Source organism: Carya illinoinensis, chromosome 2 (genome assembly GCF_018687715.1).
Source record: "Carya illinoinensis cultivar Pawnee chromosome 2, C.illinoinensisPawnee_v1, whole genome shotgun sequence".
NCBI classification, from domain to species: domain Eukaryota; kingdom Viridiplantae; phylum Streptophyta; class Magnoliopsida; order Fagales; family Juglandaceae; genus Carya; species Carya illinoinensis.
In genome coordinates this window covers 15,198,818-15,220,360 of record NC_056753.1, presented here as the reverse complement: position 1 = coordinate 15,220,360, position 21,543 = coordinate 15,198,818, and the positions used below count along the sequence as shown (strand labels likewise).

The 21,543-nt window shown below is 36.7% G+C and overlaps 2 protein-coding genes across 5 annotated transcripts; one reads left to right on the top strand and one right to left on the bottom strand.

Annotated features, from left to right (window-relative positions):
• Positions 1-8,032: 8,032 nt before the first annotated feature.
• LOC122300162 (protein YIF1B-A) lies at positions 8,033-15,324 on the top strand. 4 transcript variants are annotated; one of them, XR_006239936.1, is made up of 7 exons: positions 8,033-8,189; positions 8,678-8,850; positions 9,412-9,510; positions 9,609-9,760; positions 13,015-13,291; positions 13,768-13,961; positions 14,034-15,324. XR_006239936.1 is itself a non-coding variant. In XM_043110623.1 (6 exons), exons 2-6 carry the CDS (start codon positions 8,680-8,682, stop codon positions 13,774-13,776), a joined length of 708 nt encoding a protein of 235 aa, XP_042966557.1. In that variant the 5' UTR covers positions 8,033-8,189; positions 8,678-8,679; the 3' UTR covers positions 13,777-15,324. The 4 variants fall into 4 exon arrangements, 2 of the variants coding, with proteins under 2 accessions (XP_042966557.1, XP_042966556.1); XR_006239937.1 differs by having other exon boundaries at positions 13,768-14,145; positions 14,304-15,324; XM_043110623.1 differs by having other exon boundaries at positions 13,768-15,324.
• Positions 13,823-20,241, bottom strand: LOC122301729 (putative leucine-rich repeat receptor-like serine/threonine-protein kinase At2g24130). The gene is made up of 3 exons (XM_043113116.1): positions 20,049-20,241; positions 13,919-15,101; positions 13,823-13,847 (listed from the first exon to the last, which is right to left on the bottom strand). The coding sequence occupies exons 1-3, from the start codon at positions 20,239-20,241 to the stop codon at positions 13,823-13,825; spliced, it is 1,401 nt and encodes a 466-aa protein (XP_042969050.1).
• Between the last annotated feature and the right edge of the window lie 1,302 nt (positions 20,242-21,543).

Here is a 21,543-nt window from a genome sequence, read left to right as displayed (position 1 = left end):
TTTTGTAAGATGCTATTCAAGAAAATAATTTCTTTTCCATGAAAGCACTCACTCATATGTTTTGGCCCTACATGAAGTTTCATCATTGTTATTTTATGAAAATAAAGTGGATGGTTATAACTAGGGTTTTGGTTTTTACATGTTCTTAAAATGTTCACGAAGATGGTTTCTTTACCTAATCTTTAAAGGATTAAACTCAAAGAAAATATTTGTTTTTCCTAAGCATGCTCACTTGTATGTTTCGGCTATACATAGAGATTTATGAATAAAATTTTGGTAAACACATTAGAAGATTCTAAGTTCATAAAAAATGGATGTAACATTTATTTAAGACTAAGAGGTTTCAACCATGATCGTAGATGAAGGGTTAGCATGTTGCAATTAAAGTTTTGAAGGCATGAAATTAATTTTCTTGCATGCTAGTGTTTATGAGTTTCCGCCATTGCATGATACATGTAAAGTTGTGTTTGTTGATCGAATGCTTTAGAATTTGTGATTTAGAACATGGTCATATGTTCTAATATTTTTAAGCTGTAACACAAAATGTACATAGATGTTCATGATTATTTGCTAAATGGTCATGATTCAGTTTCAGCATTTGCATATGTCCCATGAAAGCACAAGGTTTCATAGTTCATGTCATATACATTTGGTTTTGTAAAACTTTTCAAAATAAAACAAAAAGAATACTTTAAAGTTTTGTCATGACCCCAAAGGCTAAGACGGGGAAATACCCTAGTGGATGTGATAATTCGCTTTTTTTTCTTTCTTTAAGTATGAGTCTCATTTTATGTGCTGAGCTACGACCTATGTGCTAAGCCTTGTTCTACGCGTCGTACTTCAATGGCGTGTTCCAAACATTATCCAGCAGATTTCAAAGCAAGATAAATATTTTAGAACTTACAAATATTTTAAATATTCTGGAAATATTATATAAGATATTTCCAGTATTATTAGATACGCTTGTTTTTAAAGTAACACAAGTATAATATTTTGATGAGCTCTAAAAATATTATAATTGTGGATAATTATTTAAATTAAATATTTTAAGTCATTTTAAAATATTAAGAGATTTAACTTTACGTTGAAAACTCTAAATTAATTTAAATGATTTTATTCTCTTTGAATAATTAACGATACTTCATCATTTTAAATAATGATGAAAGAATATTATTTTATAAACTTTAATTTATAAAATAATATTCTATCTTATTTTAGTCTATCTTAATAAACTTTAGTTTATAAAATAATATTTTATCTTATTTAATAAGTACGATGTAGTCATATTGGCCAAAGTGGGCCAATGACTGATATGGTAACTAGCGGGGAACACATAGTGCATAGGGGAGCCCTGAGGTATCCATTTCTATGTTAAAAGTCAAAGATTAAGGCATTGAACTCCAAGTCATGCTATGTTATGTCATATAAATAAGAACCCGATCTCACATGTATATTTTAATGAACAAGTATGAAATGATGGAAAAGACGTTTTAAAAAAAAGTTATAAAAAGTTATGATGCATGTGGTATTTTTCTTCCAAAAGTCAAATGCATAAGTAAAGTTTCATATCCATGTATTCATTTTGAGTTTGCTTACATATGCTTATGATATCTGTTACATATTATTTGTTTACTTACTAGAAGTTTTCAAAATCTCACTGTGATAGTTTCCCACTACCATTCTCTCACCTAGAATTATAGAAGTTGTGACAGGAATCCAAGAGGATAGTCATGGGGAAATGCAAGAGACCAACTCTCCAGATCCCTAAAGAGGCTCCAAGGAGATGTGAGGTCTCTCCAAAGCTATCTATTTTGGAAAGGTTAGAAGCCGCTAACCATTTCATTGCTGAAGTGTTGCAACTTTTTGAGCAGTTGAGGAGGATTATAAATTAGGACAAGGCCAAGTAGGACCGGTCTCACTAAAGGACTTACGTTATGGGACCTTTTTTAGGATGGATGATTCATTTTTATGACACTTGATGTGACGGTCGCATGTTTTGGGAGTTTCTTTTGGAATAATTAAACCTTTTGATGGTTATTATAAAATTTTATGTTTTGGGATATGTGCTTCAGTACCATGATATCTGTCTCGTTTTAATTGACTTAAATAGAATTTTCACTTCGATATACTGCATATTGTTAGATCAATAGGTACATTGCATCTTAACTATCATGTACGAAGGGTATGTAGCCTAGCGTTACATATCCTGACGCTTCAATCATCGTTCAATCCCAAGCGGGGGCTGGGGGCGTCACACTATGTCATATTCTTTAATTTACTTATTACAACAGTTCGCATATTTCGCCTTCACCATATGACACTAACTAGTTTTAGGCGCTATCCCCCTTCACCATATGACACTCACTAGTTTTAGGTGCTATCCCGCTCTGATATCCTTTCCACAAGGATCCATTCGAGATCTGTCGACTATACTTCATCAAGCCAGGAGCTACCACTCTATTTTAAACACTCCAGAGTAGACAGAAAAGTTCCACTAGGATATTCCCTCATCCTAGCATGTGTCTAACCACATTATACATATACTTTACCCATTTTTATCACTTAAAATCAACTTATAATCCGTTGAAAGCCTGCTTTTGTAAACAATCTCCATACTCCAATACCAACCTTCTCTAACCCGGTTGGCAGGACTTTCCCAGCTTCCCAGCCCTTTAAAAGTTCATTCCAACACTTAACACAACATGACTCCTTCCCAACTACACCTTACGTCACGTCACGTAGCTTGAGACTACTCCCAAGCTACACCGTGACCTTGTCACGTCACCTGGCATCCCACTACGTCACTTCTACACCAACTCCTCACTCATCACAAGCATGACTTCCTACTTGGCCATGTCACTTCGTGACATTCCCCCGTCATGCTCCCACTACGTCACTGTTACACCACTCCATCACTTCACACGTACAATAGCCATAACACTTCTATACGATAACACTTGTCACTTTGACCACATAGTCACATCACAATTAATCCGGGACACTGTTCCACAATTCCCGATACTACACATCACGCTCTCCGCTTCTCAACAACACAATCATCCATTCCTTTGTGACATGCAACACGGTGTATCACGATTGACCGCACAAAGTACACTCCACGTGTACTCTTCCCATTCCACACTACGCCACACATAGTACACTCCACATGTACTCCTTCCAATCCACACTATGCCACACATCACCACTACAACACACTTCACAACCACCATTACAACACAGTTCATGACACTACTACACGGCACACTACACAACTATGCCCAACACTTCACATACACGAACACACTTCAGATCACCACACTACACAGTGAACTCCAAAGACATAGCACAATCCACAATCCAACCAACTTCACATAATAACAAGGGAAAGGGAAAGAGAGTTATACCATCGTTGGAATAACTTGTGCATTGCTTATTACCCGGCAAGGCCAGTGGCATCGGAAGCCACTAGCTTGGGTGGTAGCGGTCACTGCTGTGACCTTGGAACTGGACCATCTTAAGGACTAGATATAGGGTTCTAGCGGGTGAATCTAGGTTGTGTGAGGGTGGTCGACATGGCTGGGAGTTCATGGGTGGCGGTGAAAGGGTCATACATGGCCGCTAAACCATGTATGATAGCTATTTGGGCATTTGGGAGTTGTTTGGGTGCTAGGCTAGTCTATTAGGCATTGGGTTGAGGTCCTGGTGGTGGCCTCGTAGTGGTGCCAAGTTGGGAGATGGCTAAGACACGGTGGCTTGTGGAGGGGCTCGAATCGTGGGTTTTAAACAAGGGAAATTTAGGAGGATCTTAGCTGGCTATGGCGAGGAATGGAGGGGCTAAGGGAGGTGCTGGGAGGCAGGTGGTGGCATTTGGGAGGTGGTACAGCAACTGGGTGGCAGTGGATCTAGTTGTGGGTCATGGAGGACCCGTGAGAGAGTGAGAAAGCGTGCGGAAAGGTGGGGGAGGTTGCTGGTGAGAGAGAGGATGTTGGTGGTGGTATAGTAGCGTGGGGTTGTGCCAAGGCAGTGCTGGGTGGAGAACCTGTGGCTTTATGCATGTTACAAAGAGAGAGAGGGAGGTGTGTGGGGGTTGGGTTCAGCATGGAGGGGTGGTTGTCGGTGTAAGGGGGTGGCATTGGTGGTCGGTGGTGCACGACGACTTGAGACTGGGTTGCCTGAGGGAGAAGCCGTTTAGGGAGAGGAAGAGGGCTTGCCACCAAGTGCAAGGGGGAGGGAGGAGAGAGAGGGAAAGTGGAAAGTGAGGAGAAAAACTAGGGCTTTTCCCTTTTTAATATGGGCAATTCATCCTAGGGTCCCAATCTAATCTAACGGTGAGGAATTAAACAAACTTAAAATAGATAAATAAAGATATAAATACATTAATACTAATTTAAAACCAACTTTAACTTATAAAAATAATAATCTTTCATCATTAAATAAATGATGAAGTTTTACTAAATATCTTTAAGATAATAAAACCATCTAATTAATTAGAGTTTTCAACATAATTTAAATCTCATAATATTTTTAACTAACTAAAATCATTTTGATAAAATAATTTTTCTCCAATTATAACATTTTTGCAGCTCTAAAAAATATTATAATTGTCTTACTTAAAATCAGGTTTGGTCCAATAACACTAGAACTATCCCATATAAATATTTTTAAGACATTTAAAATACACGAGGGCTTTAAAACACTGGGCTTACTTTAGAAATCACTTGATATCTTTAAAATTATGCCATTGAGGTTCGGCACGTAGAATGAGACTCGTGACCATTAGAGAGAAAAAGGAGCGGGTTTTTACAACAAATCTTTCATAATATTCTTAATTTTAGTCTTCTGGTAATGTGGATATTTGTAAGGCCTTACTGAAATTGGACCAGTCCCCTCCTTCAAGGGAATTTGATGATCAAAAGCCCTTTTTAGAGGTAACCCCACAAGTTCTCCAAACACCTCCTTAAACTCATCAATAAATACTACTATCTCTTTTTTCTTATTTTTAGACTGTTGTTTGTGATTCTCTGCCACCATTTGCAAAAACCATCCATGTTGTCTAATTAGGGAAGAATTCAAGAAACTTTCCCTTGTCTAAATTCTCAATTCATCTAGTTTCAACCCTTGCAATGTTAATCTTGAGTGCTCCACAACAAAACTCATAGACATAGCAACAAAATCCTAGTTAATAGGGCCCAATGTCCTGAGCCATTGCACATCTAGAACCATATCATGGCCCCCCAATTTCAAAACATGGAAAGGCACAGTAAATTTGGAACCTTGAATCTTCACCACCTCCTAACAAGAGCCCTCACTCAGCAGCCTATCCCATTAGCAACTCTCACTTGTAAAGTAGAATCACTATGGATCCTCGAACTTGTAGACTACACAACTAGTGGATCTAAGAAGTTACGAGTACTTCCTGAATCTACTAGAATTTTAACTAAACAAGCCCATATCCTTCCAAGCAACCTCATGGCATTGTTGTTAGAATAACCTGAGATAGCATGGATGGATATCTCCATATTCTCTTTATCATTCACAGTCTAGTTCTTCACAATACTGACTTCCTTAGAGTCTTCTTCACCATAAGAAATTGTTGCTACAAAATCTTCCCCATGCAACATATAGACTTTTGGACTTTTGTAGATATGGGCTAGGTTCCACTTTTTAGCATAGTGGTAACACAACTCTTTCCTGCTCTTTTCATCCATTTGGGAAGAAAATACTTTTTTAATAGACACATTACTCTTTTATACTTTGGCACCATCCTCCCCCATTTCAGACTGACTTTACCCATAAACATTGTACCTTTCCTCCAAGACTTCCTTGAAGCCAACAAATATTCCTCCTGAATCTTAGCATGGCTAAAGGCAGCATTCAAATTAATAGGATTGAGTATTTGAATAGGCAATCGAATCTCATCCTTTAACCCACTCATAAAATAGCTCAAATTATGTTTTTCAGACAATCCCTTCAATCTATTCGATAAAGGCCTCAAATTGTGCCTTATAAACAGCCACAGATGACACTTGTTTAAAAAGTGTTAGAACCTCTATAGGATAATCATAGGTTGTAGGACCAAATCTCACTTGAAGGGTTTTCACAAAGGAATCCCAACTTGTAAAAATGCCACAATCGACATCATCTTGATACCACACAAGGGCCACACCCTCAATGTGATATGAGCCCATCAAAAGCCTATGATTTATTGATGTTTGAAGAAATTCAAAGTACCAGGTGGCTTTAAAAATCCACCCAGCAGGATTACACCCATCAAAATGTGGAAAGTCCAATATATTCCCCCTTGGCAAAGATGCCCTCTCATCATGATACATGCTCCTACCATAAAACTCTTCTTCATGATTTTCTTCTTTATCCCCCAGTATAACCACTAGGAACAAAATTGACTAGTTGATTTTCTACTAAAGATTTAATCATATTAATAAGTTGGTCTAACCTATTGATGGCATTGATGATGTTTTTCCAACTGCTTCATAATTCCTTCTTGTTGCCTCAAAGAACCTTCTTGCTGTGCCTTCAAGACTGATGCATGTGCATTCTTTGTCATGAGAGGAGTGACCTCTCTGATACCAATTGTAATAGTATTCTTCAATCTTCCATAGGAAAAAGGAAAGAACAGTTCAAGAATGAAAGAAAAAGACTAGGAATCAAGAAATAAGAATTCAATAAACAAGAAAATGAAGAAAAGCCAAACACTCTTCTTATTTCTATAGAGATTTTTTAGGAATCTCTAACCTCTAAAGTACACTTAAATCTTCAAGAATTCAAAACAACCTTCCATCCGATTCTCATTCTTGGGCTTTTATACTAGTTCCTTGTATGAATGAAGAAACGATGACGTTGTAATTCACTACACACACTACATGTTTTCCTTCACAATAAAACTCACGGTTCCACTTAACTACAAAGTGCACCATTTGGATCTTCCTATTGCTAATACCGATCTACATGAAACACACATCATCACTTACTGCTACGCACCATTTTATCTCACCCTTTCTTATACTGACTACTCAACCACGATTAAGCTCTTCTGCATAAACCTTAGCACAACCCTTCTAGCTCCTCAACCAGACCACTCCTTACAGAAATGAACATAAAGAAAAACTTGTAAATGGTAGAAAATCTCAAAACTCACGTAAAAAAGCAAAACCCTAACATGAAGGGAAATACTAAATACATTAATAGTGTATACGAAATGCGAATACAAACTAAGAATCCCTAAAAATTTGCCAAAAATCAATTTAGATTGTTGAGAGAGTAGTGTATAAGAAATATGAGATTTTCGATAAACCCTTGGCTGGAACAATTGAAGGAGAAGGAAAGGGATGATGGTTTCTGTTGAACAGCTTAAGAGCAGAGCACTGATCTTTCCTTAGGTGAACAACTTTGCTTAACCCAGGTTCGGTTTGGCAGTTGGAAAATCTCATCTAAACTCAAACTTTTCAATTCATCATTACAACTTTCCTAAATTTTCATATAAAATATAATAAATAATTCAAATTTTTCTTAACTTTTTCAAATTCCAAAACAATAATAATATTAAAATATAATATTTTAATATTTTTTATTAAAACTCAAATTCTCATCTCAAAATTCTCTACTACCAAACTGAACCTAGTTTTCTTCTTTACCCTCTAGTGGGTGAAGCTGGTGGGTGAGTGTCTAAGAGAATTCTTATCAGCTTGGCCAAATGAGATGTTTGGTCAAATTTTACATAATTTAACTAAAAAATCATTCACATTGGATTGGAAAAATCTAAAATATTAGTAAAATTACAAAATGTGATAAAATAAATTAAATAAAAAAATTATTAATTTAATAATATTTTATTATTGTATAGAGAATGAATGACTAATTCAAAGTGTGATTGAATTTGGATGGAATAGATAAATAAAAATAAGTGTTGATATTGACTAAATTTGGAGATGCAAATAAACTTTCGGATGCTCTGAACAAATATAAAACCAGGGTAAAGTTGACATTTCACTTGAGCTGATGTGGAGGGTGCATGGGTGTCCTAGGCGCTCGCGCTGTGTTTTTCGCTCTTCCAAATTTATTGCTTCTTTGCTCTCTCTCTCGTATTTTTACTGCGTGTGCTTTTACGCGGACGAACCCAGCCCGCAGGAGCTCAGATCTGCTAGCCGCAAAACTCGCCTGAATCCCCATCGGTACGCGTTGACATCTATCTCTCTCTCTCTCTCTCTCCGAATAAATATATGCGCTGACGTTCATATATGTACGTATTTAGATTTGCATTTGTTTTCATTTTTTTGCTTATATTTGCGATTCTGGGTCGTAAATCGTGTGATATTTGGGGGAAACTTCATGAATCATAGACTTGGTTTGTGTCGGGGAGGCCTTCGTTTCTTGCTTGAATTTAGGGTACATAACTTCAAGTATCATGTTAGGTATTTAATAAACTATCAGAAAGTGGAATAACTCTGTGTTTGTAACTGCTGGCTTATGTCGGTTTTAGTTTTATGCTTCATTTTATACTCGTGACCCTCCATACTGACTGTTAATTGCAGTCCAAAATATTTGGCGTGAAAGTTAGCAGTATTAGCCTTCTGGGATTCCTCAAGCGTGAGATCTTGCTGCGTTCTTCTTGAGCTGCTCCTTTGGGTGCAATAGTAACCATTTATGTTTTCAATTACAGAAATGTACAACAATGTGGGGACCCAGTCTGATGTTCCAATACCACCGACAAATTCTCAGCCTAATCCATTTGGAAATTCATTTTATGGAGCCGGTTCGGGGCTTATCAGAGGAGGATTGGGTGCATATGGAGAAAAATTTTTAGGATCGAGCTCTGAATATGTGCAAAGCAACGTAAGTGACATCAAAGGTTATGACTTAAGAGACCCTTCTTTTTTAAGCTTGAAGGAGATCAGTATGTATGATATCCTTTGTACCTTCGTGCTGGTGGTGATATGCCTGTGCTCCATATGATATCATACACTAATTCAGTTCCATATGATATCATACACCAATTCCCATCCTATTTATGTCTTTCTACCTTGCTATTATCCATGAATTTTAGGCATTTGTCTATTTGTTTTTACTCCAACTTGAAACCAAATGCATATAAATTTCATATTTTGAAGTTCTGTAAAATATAATTTACTTTATTTACCTGATTCGTGTGATGAGGACGCGTTGCACGGGTCCGGAGTTTAACTGGGGAAAAGATATGCATTTGCATAGTCTCCAGGATTCCTCGTCATAGAAAAATGTAATTTACTCTTTCATTTTCTTCTGTACGTTAGGCCTGTATATGAAAATTATTAGTCCCTTAAATTTATGTGTTGTCATATGCAAAACCATATTTTGGTTGCGTTCTTGATAACCGTTTGTCCTTTGTATTGAAATTCTTGTGTTCAAATCCAACAGATAAGCAGGTATTTCTCAGATCCCCAATACTATTTCCAAGTGAATGACCAATATGTAAGGAACAAGTTGAAGGCTGTGCTGTTTCCATTCCTGCATAGGGTAAGCTATTCACACTGTTTTCTTCCAGTTCACACAATTTTAATTTCAATAGTAGTTAAACTTTTTTCTTATTCTTCTGCATATTTTCTTTTTTTCAGGGCCATTGGACACGGATAACTGAGCCAGTAGGGGGCAGACTCTCTTATAAACCGCCAATTTATGATATAAATGCACCGGACCTGTACATTCCATTTATGGCATTTGGTACCTATGTCGTTCTTGCTGGGTTCTCATTGGGTCTTCATGGGAAGTAAGTAACTGATTTTTTTTTAATATGTATTTATATAGCATATGTGTGTGTGTAGATATATATATATACACGGAGAAAAGGAAACGTGCTATATGCATGAGTCATATTCTATATTACCATTAGTTGCCTGAATTTCCTCATTGTAACGCCCTAGTCTTGGATGGTTCGAAGAGTTTGTGTTTTCCCTTTAAATCATATCTCACCATATAGATATAAATTCCAAAATCACAATTACACATAGATTCCAATGTTTTAAACCAATTATTCCAAAATAATTAACTAATAACACCACAAAGTCTTAATATAAATATCAACCTCTTAACATATCACATCCTTAGAACACGACAAAATTACTTAAAAAATTCTCCAATAACCATGACATCCTTTTGTTCTTAATCCACCATGCTCACATAGCCTTACGGCCCTTACCCAAGCTTTCTATTCTTGATCCTTAGCTAAAACATCTAAAATATCTGAAAATATTCGGGAGATAATGAGTGAGTTATCAACAACTTAGTAAGCAGAGAACATATACTAGTATGTAAACATGAGCCTTTTCATGGAGTTCAGAATGCAGAAAAAAACATTTTAGTTTTAGAATGTAGATCCAAAAACATGTTATCAGAATATCAAAGTGACAGTTCAAAACATTCATATTAAAAAATCTCCTTTGGCATAATATGATGGAACATCATCATCTTATCATATCATATCAGAGTATCATATCAGAACAAAGACCATGTTTAACACCTATGATAGGGTTGTGCATTCTGCGGAAAGCCAAGCAAAACATAAATCACCATGACACCCAAGCAATTGCACTCAAAACAACCACTATTATGTCTCATGTAGGGCCAGAAACCATTATTATATCATGTGATAGGCCAAAGGTCACTATTATATTCTGTGACAGGGCCAAAGGTCACAATTATGTCCTGTGACAGAACTAGAGGTCATTATTATGTCTCGTGACAAGGTCAGATGTCACTATTATCACCCGTGACAGGGTCATATATAAGAGCAAAACAAAATCAAAAGCATCGGATCATGACCAAAACCAAAATCAGATGCAAAATCAGAAAGTTATGCCAAAGGTTTTTCAGATGCTACATCATATCAAAACAGAGTATTGAACAATTTCATATCATTTTCACATATTTAAAATAGATTCAGAGCATCTTCACATAATATATACAAATTTTCAGATTTCATATTTACTCTTTTTGCATGGCCAAAAGTAGAATGCTAAAACTTTTCTCATGTCTTCACCATTCATGGAAAAAATACTTTCATCTTTTATATAGATTTCATGTGTAATACAGAACCAATAATTGAGGTTTCAAATTTCTTTTTATAACAAAACATGCATATATTTTTTTAAAATTATTCTCAGTTCATTTCTTTTATACAAAGTCTAGCATAGGAATTCGCTTACCTGAACTTCTACTCTGAATTTTTCCCACGATTGTGCCAAACAAATATTAATCGTTACCTATAAAATACACACATAACTTACTTAAATCTCTAATTAAACACACATTTTGATATTGAAGCCTGAAATACTAAAATAACTTGTCTTTTCTAAAATCTAAAATTCTCGTAACCCTAAAATATCACCACTTCCCAAATTAATTGATATCCACTTAATTTCTCTGACTAAGACATTAAATTCTAAATTATTTACTATTGAAATTTAACTATAAAAATTTAATACTAGATAATAAAATTATATCAAAATCTATTAAAATAAACAACAAAATTTCATTTAATAAAAATAGATTAGATCAGATTTAAAGTGTTCAAAATAAAATTACATAGTTACCATTTACTTTTGAAATTAAATTGTAAAAACCTATATTTAATAACATAATTTAAATCCTTTAAATATTTTTTGTTAAAAATAGTAAAGTTTCTTATTAAAAAATAAAAATCTATGCTTGAGGCCCAGAGCCCATCTCCATTTAAAAGGAGTGGGAACTCTGGAAAAAAAAAAAAGGCCAAGAATAGCGCACAGAGAGAGAGAGAGAGAGAGAGAGAGAGAGCAAGTGAATTCATCGAGGGAGGAGGGAGATGTGGAGACGGATCTTGGGTGGTCAGATGGAAATGCCAATCATGGCGGTTTCCTCTGTGTGGTGTCGTCTTGCAGGAAGAAATGGCACTGTGGTCTCCACTTGAGAATAACAGAGTGGATAGAGAGATTTTGCAACGGAAGACTTATGGGAAGGATGTGTGGTGGATTTGCACTGGTGGGAGGCTTCCGGCATCACTTTCTGTGGTTGATTCCGGCAAGGTGGTGGTCAAACAAAGGAAGGTGGTTGCGGTTTGTGGCTCATGGGCAGGAAGCAAGGGCTCTGTTTATGGGTATAGGGAAAATAGTGGCTTTTGGTGATTTTGCAGATGGTGGATAGTGGTGGTGCAAAGTAGTGGTTGGGTGGTGTCATTGGGTGGCTTGCTGGATGTGTGTGGAGGCTGTTGTTTGATGCTGTAGGGGTTGTGGGATGTAGCTTGATTATGGAGGCTACGATGGTAGGGCATGGCTGGCTTCATGCTTGGTGGTTTACAGTTGGATATGTGGCGGGTTTCGTGTCTCACGGTGTTGATGTACGGCATTAGTGAGGTTGGCTTCGGTGGTTCATGGTGGAGGGTTGTTGCTATAGTGCCTTGCTCGATGTGTGGTGGTGAGGCTCACGGTGGCATTGCCGTGAGGAGTCTGACAGAATTGGGCATGGGCTTTGGTGGAGAAACCGAAGGGTTGAGGTAGTGGGGCAATTGATTTGGTGGTGTAGGTCACACTGTGCTTGGGTCTTCAGCACGAGAGAGAGAGAGAGAGAGAGAGAGATGGATTGGTTTGTTGAGAGGGGGATCTGGGAGTGAAAATAAATGTGGCATGGGTGAGTGGGGAGACAGAGTATCGGAGAGGAGAGGTGACAGGGTGGAGATGGAATTGGGTGGAAGAAACCGTCAAGGCACGGGGAAGAGGGATAACAGGGAGGTAATGACCTCCAAGGAACGACATCGTTTCCTTCTCCAGTGGGTTGGGCTTCGCATAGCTTGGGCCTAGACTTGGGTCTCTTGGAAATTCAATTTGGTGATTCATTTTCTTTATATGGTTTAGTTATAATTATGGCATTGCCCTTTCTCAAGTTACAATGTTGAACTAAACTCATTTAATTCTCACTGTTTCAGTCCTCCATCTTATCTCCTCTTTTCACTTGGCTGAAACAATTTCTCTAAAGATTTTCATTTATTGCCAGGTTTAGCCCAGAAGCTCTGAACTGGTTGTTTATCAAGGGATTGTTGGGGTGGTTTCTGCAAGTTGCACTTCTGAAAGTGACATTGCTTTCATTGGGTAGTGGAGAGGCACCCCTGCTTGATATTGTGGCTTATGCAGGTTATACTTTCACAGGGATGTGTTTGGCTGTCCTTGGGAAGTTGGTGTGGGGATACTCGTACTATTTTTTGATGCCTTGGACCTGCCTATGCATGGGTATTTTCTTGGTAAAAACAATGAAGCGAGTGCTCTTTGCAGAGGTGAGGAGTTATGATTCGAGCAAGCACCATTATCTCTTGCTCTTTATTGCTCTGGCTCAACTCCCACTTTTCATCTGGCTTGGCAATATTAGTGTTAATTGGCTTTTGTAAATACTTTATTTTATGTAGTTAGAAATGGTTTATGTTTATAGCAGTCTTTAAAATGCTGTAGGCAATTTTCTTGATTTTGTATGCTTTGCTTCCATAAGATTCAAAAAACTGTAAAAGCATCTTTTCAGTTTGTTTTGTGTTTGCAGTGTTATGGGAAATAAATGTATCGTTGGAAGCATTTGTATGAGGAAGGAGAATGACATCTAACCAGAAATTCATTTATGAAAAATAGATGCTCGGATGGTTTGCATATTATATTATTTTATTTATTGCAAGTTAAACGAGCTTTTCTACTCTTCCTGATGGCAGTATTGTTCAATTTTGATCTGAGAAATCTCTTATGTGCTGCTATTATTGTGCCTCAGGCATTCTGAAATTGTCTTTTGTCCTCCGCGGCATAATGGTGTTTGTGTTGGACACCTAAGGCAGTTTCTGGCAACGCTGCCTGTAATGCTTTCTCCATGACTAATGAACTCTGGCGGAAGCTTTCCTGACAAAAAGTTGTCATCCAAGTACAGGATTCTCCATGGTCGCTCTAGTTTGGCTCCGTATCCTCTTGGTATTGGACCATAGAATTGATTATGTGCCAGATTAATTGTGGATAAGTTCTGAATTTTAACCAAATTGGCAGGCAGATAACCATGGAATTGGTTGTTTTGTGCATCAAGCACTTGAAGTTCCGTCCCTAATGCAGAGAAGTTGACCAACTCTGTTGCAGTAAAGTGATTATTTGAAACATTCAGGTAAACCAGTCTAGGTAATGAAAGAATGTCTCTGCTAATGACCCCTGAAAGCCTATTACCACTTACATCTAGCCGGATGAGGTCTTTGAGCTTCTTAATTGGAGAGATGTGGCCTGTAAGTATATTATAGTTTATTGAAAGTGTTGTCAATCTCACAGGAAAATATGGCAAGTTTCCATAGAGCTGATTGGAACCCAGATCTAGATAGTTTAGCTGCCACAATCCTGTTAGGTCTGGGATCGTGCCTGTGAGTGTGTTGCCGGACAAGCTTAAGTAGGTCAAGCTTCGTAATCCAGATATATTAGTTGGAATTGAGCCAGAGAGTCTGTTTCCTGAAAGGTCTAGATGTTCAAGATTCTTGAGCAGAGTGATTTCATTAGGAATGGTGCCTACGAGGGAATTGGCTGCCAGGGAAAGTCTGGTGAGCTTTCTAAGTTTGGATATGGTTTCGGGTATTGTTCTGTGAATCTTGTTCTTACTGAGGTTGAGAATGGTGAGCTCGGTCAGGTTCCCAATTGATGGTGTCAGAAACCCGTCATATCCAGCGCCATCGAGATCAATTGATATAATCCTGCTAGGAGAATCATCCAGAGGAATACGACATAAAATTCCAAGAAACTGTTCACCTGCACAGTCGCACGGATCTGCCATGAAGTCCCAAGTATTAAGGTATGATGTTGAGGAGATCGAGTTGGGATCAAATGAATGCTTCAGGGTACGAAGTACTTGGATATCAGATTGCAGGGTTAATGAATGAATAAACTTTGGAATAAAACCTAGTACTGAAGTTACAATGATACACTGGAAACAAAGGGGGAAGATGGAATGCAGGAATCTGGCCATTAGTTCAGGCACAGCTGGCTTATTGCTGGATTGTTGGTACGATTGGTTTCTCAAATGCTTCTTATAGTCAGCTTTGAACCCCCAGCATGATGTATGGAATAGCTGCTGAGAACCTGTGAATGGGGAAAAATAGTTGTTTTAAGTAAATTCCATGGTGCCAAGAACGTGGGGTACTTGCATTGGTATATATTTAGAGAAGGTTTGCTTGACGATGGAGGCTGCTTTGGTTTTGATTTTAGCCAATTTAACCTACCCTTCTTTACTTTAATCATTCTTCTTGTCGAACACAAAGGTGAATTGTCCCTCGGATCTAGAAGTATACTCTCTTATCTTCAACCAAAGTCCCCAATGAAAAGGCGTTCTAAACAGAAACCAAAATGTTGGGGTTTATAATTTAAGCTCACAAGATCATCTTCTGAAACTAAGAATGCTTTTAAGAAAAAAGAATAAAAACAGAATATTTGAAGGCCTTTACACCACACAATTTGAATAAAAAAAAAAAAAAAAACACTACATTCCATATCAAAGAAATCGGTCTACATTCCATCTAAATGTTCTCAGAAGGGAGGATATTAGTGTATGGTGGGAATCTCATCAAGATTTTCTTTCTCTAGTCATTTGGACTGATATTCATTTGTAATGCATCTTTTATTAATGAAGTAAGCTATTTTGCTATAAAAAAAATAAAATTAAATAAAATTAAATATGACAGTTATTCACTTATTGTTTTGAAGATTGAAAGAGCTATCTATCTATCTAAGACCAGCATAAAAATGTAATGAGACGTAATCGCCATATCCATGAGGAGGTCCCGAAGCTACTAATCATAAATACACAAACACACGAATTGAGCAAAACTCTTATTTGATTCCAAAAATCCACTTCTGACTATAGACGAAACGACATGATCATGTTCTAAGAGCATTGGTATCAAATTATACATCTTTTGTAGCTAAAATTTAGCTAGAAAATGTATCTTGGCCATTTTCTATAAGTTTGGTTAAACTATTAAAATAATATTTTTTAATATATATATATATATATTTTTGCAATGTTTTTACTTTACATATCCAACCATCATATTCTAGAAGAGTTTTACTGCATACAGTCACTTTTACATACATTTTGCACACTATTGATGTGATTGGCCAAATCAGTTTTTTTATATTAAAAAAAAGTAACGCAGCCAATCACATTAGTTAAGTGTATAAAAGTGACTATATATAGAGTTTTTGATTACTGAAATCCAACGATTGTATTTGTTGTTTTATTGAACTGTTCTTTTATGCAACAGTCATTTCTTGTTTTATTTTTATTTAATGGGTAGTTTTTGTTTGACAATAATATCTTTTTTCAACTAACAATCATATTTATCTAATCACCTTATGTTTTTTACTGTCATCACACATCTAACCGTCTTATTGATTTAACGGTTATTGTGCACCTAAACAGTCATTTTTATCTAATCATAGATGAGAAATTTGTGATGGAAAGTTCTCAACTATTGGGCAGTATATTATCGATTTAGCTGCGAGTTGTAATCCATTTTTCCTTTGGGGATTGTGAGGTAGGGTTGCTGCCAGGAGAGGGTTAAGCTCTTGGGAAATAAATTACAGGAGATGAGATGTGTTGAAGAATAAATTGATCTAAATTGGTACAACCTTGTTTATTTATAATCAACAAATTCAAATATTGTTGGACTAGAAATTTTTTAATAACAACAGCCTAGAGAAGTAATTTCACTAGGAATAATAAGAAGTAGTTTGACTAGAAATTATAATCATCATATTACACCAACGAATGGAACGTAACTTCGTAATTGCTCAATGTCTTTTGCAGGTAGGATTCTACTTCTTATCTTGTTAATTGTGTTTGACTATGCTTGATCTTCTTGTACTTCTTGTGGCTTATCTTGATCACTTTGAGAGATTGTTTTGTGTTTGACTACGGTTTCCTTAACACCCCCTGCATGTCTAATGGTGGTGACACAACATTGAGCTTGATTCTAAGTGTTAGTTTATCAGCTTAGTCAGTTCTTACCCATTTTGCTGACAGAAACACAATTTTATTTATTTGAAATACTTATGAGTATAGGATTGAGAAACAGTTTGTGCCAATAGTTTCATATGAATATTTAAGATTTTACAGCACAATAAAATAATTTTTATTTTCCGGATTCTAAAACGCGTTTTGATTTATTCAAGGCACTTAAGAGTCAAAATTTGCAAAACTGATTGCACTCCTAGTTTGATAGGATTATTTATGATTTTATGGTATAAAGTTATTTTTGTCATTTTTGGGGTGAATAGTAACACCCGCATTAGCACTCAGTGTAGTCGTTTCGAAATCACAGTGTGGATTATCCAAATCAGTCTAGAGAATTTTTATTTAGACGCATGGAAAGATCTTAGCCCCACTTAAAAAATATTATAGGACACTTGACATTAAGAGGAACCATGAGATGGAAATGTGAAGGAAAGGAAGGAAAATCAAGCATTACGATCATGCCACCTAAGCAAAATACTATTTCATCCAATTATTCATTTTTGTGCCGAACCAAAGATGATTTCAACCCTAGTGAAATCCTACATAATTGGGATCTAATTGAAACCCCAAAACCTTGGTGAAAACTAAAACCCTAAATGGTTTCCCCAAACCCCAAATGGTTACCCCAAACCCAAACCCTAAGTGTTGGCTGGTTTTAGCTTAGTGTTTGATTACTTAATTAGACCATTTTCACATGCTATTAGCCATTAAAATTCATGTCATTACACCCTTATTTATTCTTTTATACCTTGGTAATTTCATTGGGCCAAGAAAAATTAGTTTTGGGCTTGATATAAATTGAAACCCCAAACCAAACCCCATTGAAACCCTAAATGAGGCCTAATTAGTTTAGGCCCACTAGAAAGTTTCACCTATGCAAGGCTTCTTTAGAAAGTTTTCCTACTGCCATAAGTGTACTTCCACTACCCATGTCAGCCCAAAATAGTGGTTGATGAGAGGTCAATCAGCCACCTCCACCCATCACACGACAGCTATTTCTTAGGATTGACTTATAAACACATTAAGAGTATGTTTATGGACTTTCAGAGTCCTTGGAGTTATTAGAAAGGGAGTAGTCCTAAAGGTATCAAAGAGTTGATGGAGATTTGGTGTTTTGGCACTTTTCTTGTCATGAAGAGTTATGATTTTTTAAAGTATATATTTTATGATCTTAACATGATGTTAAAACATATGATGTGATCGGTAGATGTCGCATAAATTGTTTTAAATATGTGGTTTGAAGTTAGATAGACTTGCAACTAAAATCAAGGCTTAGCCCTAGCATGTTTTGGCCTAAGCTTAATTCTTATAGTTGTGATGTGATTTATATTTTTCTAATTAGATATTTGGAGTTAAGAAAAAATTTACATGAGGTGAGTTTTGGAGTTAGGATGCAAACTATTTAAGTTAGGGGCAAAATTATCACTTTCCCACAAGTCGAGGGGTAAAATGGTAATTTTACTTTGAGTCAATAATTTTATGTTTCTAAATTTGTTAGTGAGGAGTTTCTAACTCTTATAAATATTTCCTTTCAGTTCAAGTTAATTCACACTAATTTATGTCTCAGTTCAATCACTATATGTTGGCCTCTAATTTACTTTCAAGCTACTTGTGTGTGTATGGTGGTAAGAAACCATCATTCATGTTAGCTTGGTTTATGTATATACATGTTAAGTTATGTTATCCATGTTATCTTAAGTACATAATTTATCTGGTACACGTTATGCCATGTTTTACTTTCAAGTATGAAATTATTTGTTACATGTTATTTCATGTCATGCGTGTTTAATTATTGCACGCCACGTTATGCCATGTTGTTAGTCATACTTATATGTCACGTCATGTCATCTCATATCATCTGTCAGATCATTTCACGCCACATCATGTCACGAGTTTGGAGTTCGTTGCGAAAAATAATATTTTCAAGTCAGTTGAGTCTTTTACGTTTATCATAACCCCAAGTGTTAGAATGAGAGTAATATCCTAATAGGACTCCATTGTTTAAGTTGAAGTGTTTAAACTGATGTGAAATTTCCTAGGTTGGCAAAGTACTGTCAACATGTTTAGGGCCTAAGTAGCTAGTTGCAAGAGTGAAGTCAAGCACAAAAGCCGATAGAGCCAACCACAATTCACCTTCATGTTATACGCACTCGAGCAGGTGTAGATACCTGTTACGAGATGTGTAAATTACATACTCACAACATGTGCAGATGATACATGTGGTATGATGGGTATGTTAACGTACTTATAGCTAATGTAGATACCTGTAATGTGATGTGATGTGATGTGATATTGACAGGGGCACATGACTCAGAGGGACCTATGTAGCATCCATATGTCATGTTTAATTAACTAGTTTATTTATGGGAACAAGATTCCAAATTCATGTCCAATTTCAAGTTCAATTTAGTTTCAGTTCATGTCATATTTATTTCATGTTCAATTCAGTTCAAGTTATGTCAGTACCTGTCATGTTATTTGCCAAGTCATGTCACGTTAACTCATGTTCACATCAATCATGTCCTTTTATTGTCATGCATGCACATCTGTAAGCTGTTAGTTTAAGTTAGTTGTTAACTTACTAAGATATATAATCAAATCTCACTTGGTAGTTCCAACTACCATTCCTCCTGAATGGTAGACCATGTGTTAAGAGTAGAAGGACCAGCAAAGGATCATTTGGATGAGGTCAACTAGACTACAACCCAACCATGAGGAGCTTATCAAGTCGATGCTCCAATTTTTAGATAGGATTATGGCTATATTGGTCGATTTGAGATAGCTACTCCTTAGGCTAGCCTAATCATTATTATGTTAGCTCTGTTATGTATGTGAGGAGCTCTGTCTCTAGTTTTAATTATGTTACAAACATTTTGGACAAGTACTGTAACTTTTGGACATCAATTATTATATGCTTATGGAGTTTGCTTATGTTAATTTAGGATATGTTATATTTGGTGCATAGTATTATTTAAAAAAATTATCCACTACAAGTATTGCATATTGTTAGATACATGCTAAGTGCATTGCATCTTTATCTGTCATGAACGATGGTAGGTAACATTGTGTTGCATATATCAATGCTTTAGAATTCGCTAAATCGCAAGCAGAATCTAGGAGCATTGCACCAGCCATGCCTACTTGGCTCACCTTAGGGTACTCCCTAGCAAAGTGCCAAGACTGCTCGCATCTAAAGCATGAGGCCATGCCCAATCAGCACTCCTCCTGATGGAGCTTGTAGTACTAGTTACAAACAAGTGTGCTATTGACTTGGTGATTCCCTGAAGTCACTAGTGGCTGCATTCCTGGTCTCGCCAAGATCTTTTGGGGTGACCATGAACTGCTACCTTTTTTAGTATACGTGCTTATTTTTTGCCTTGTGGCTAAAGTAGGCAGGTTTCGTTGCTCCCTCTTAGTGACGAAAGGTACCTCTACATGCCTCTGTAAATCTTGAATTTATAGACACGCCACTTGAGTTTAGATTCATTGCTACAGACTATCTTGGAATCATTCAACTCACATCTCTTCAGCAGTGATGAGATGAAGGGCGAATTCTCCCAAGTCCATAAACCTCACGGCATACTACTCCATCGACATACCACTCTAGACTAGATTGATTGCCTTCTATTGCTTTACAATGGTGGGGAAGAAAAGATCATAAAATTCTTTCCTGAACCTATGCTAGGTTACAATAGTACTAAGCGCTTCCAACTCCATTACCAATAAATGTCTTTTGCTATCCTGCCAGATTTCGATCTCTCCTTGTAGCAAATAGTTGGCGTACAATACCTTCTTAAAACTCCTTTCGAGATAGGTAATCCATTTATTGGTCTTCATTGGACCCTTGATTCTAGAGAACACTAGGTATTGGCACACTAGAAAGCATTTATAAGGGTAGCTTCTCTACTTACCCTGCTGCTGTTGTAATTGCTACTATTGATCCATTTGCAACCACTGCTACTACATGTTTTGTTGAAAGAGCTCTTGTTGTTGTCACAACATGTTGGTCATTGGATTTGTGGCCTGAGCCATAGTGTGACTTCCTTTGTCACGCAGGTGCTTGCCTTCATACACATCTTCTAGCTACTCATTACGGGGGGAGTCTAGATTGTTCCATGATGATTCTCTCGTTACACAACCCAAACACGTCATTCTTGCCACTCCCCACTTAAAATTTCACTCAAACTTCAACTAGTAATTCAAGCCTATGCTCTGGTACTTTCCCTAAGTGACTTGTGGAATTGCCCAAAGTCATAAAGCTCAGATACTACCCTGTGATGGCCTGACCTCCCGCCTATGTTTTGATGGCTTGGAAAGATTTTAGGATATGTAACATTGGGTTACACACCTCATATGTTCATGACGATAATATGCATGAACCTAGCATTTACTAATGATATGAACAGTTCACTACGGATAAGTAATTGACCTATGAATTTAGTACATGAGAAAAAAAATTTTAAGCATCATAATACAATTACATAATCATCTCCACAAGTCACAAATACT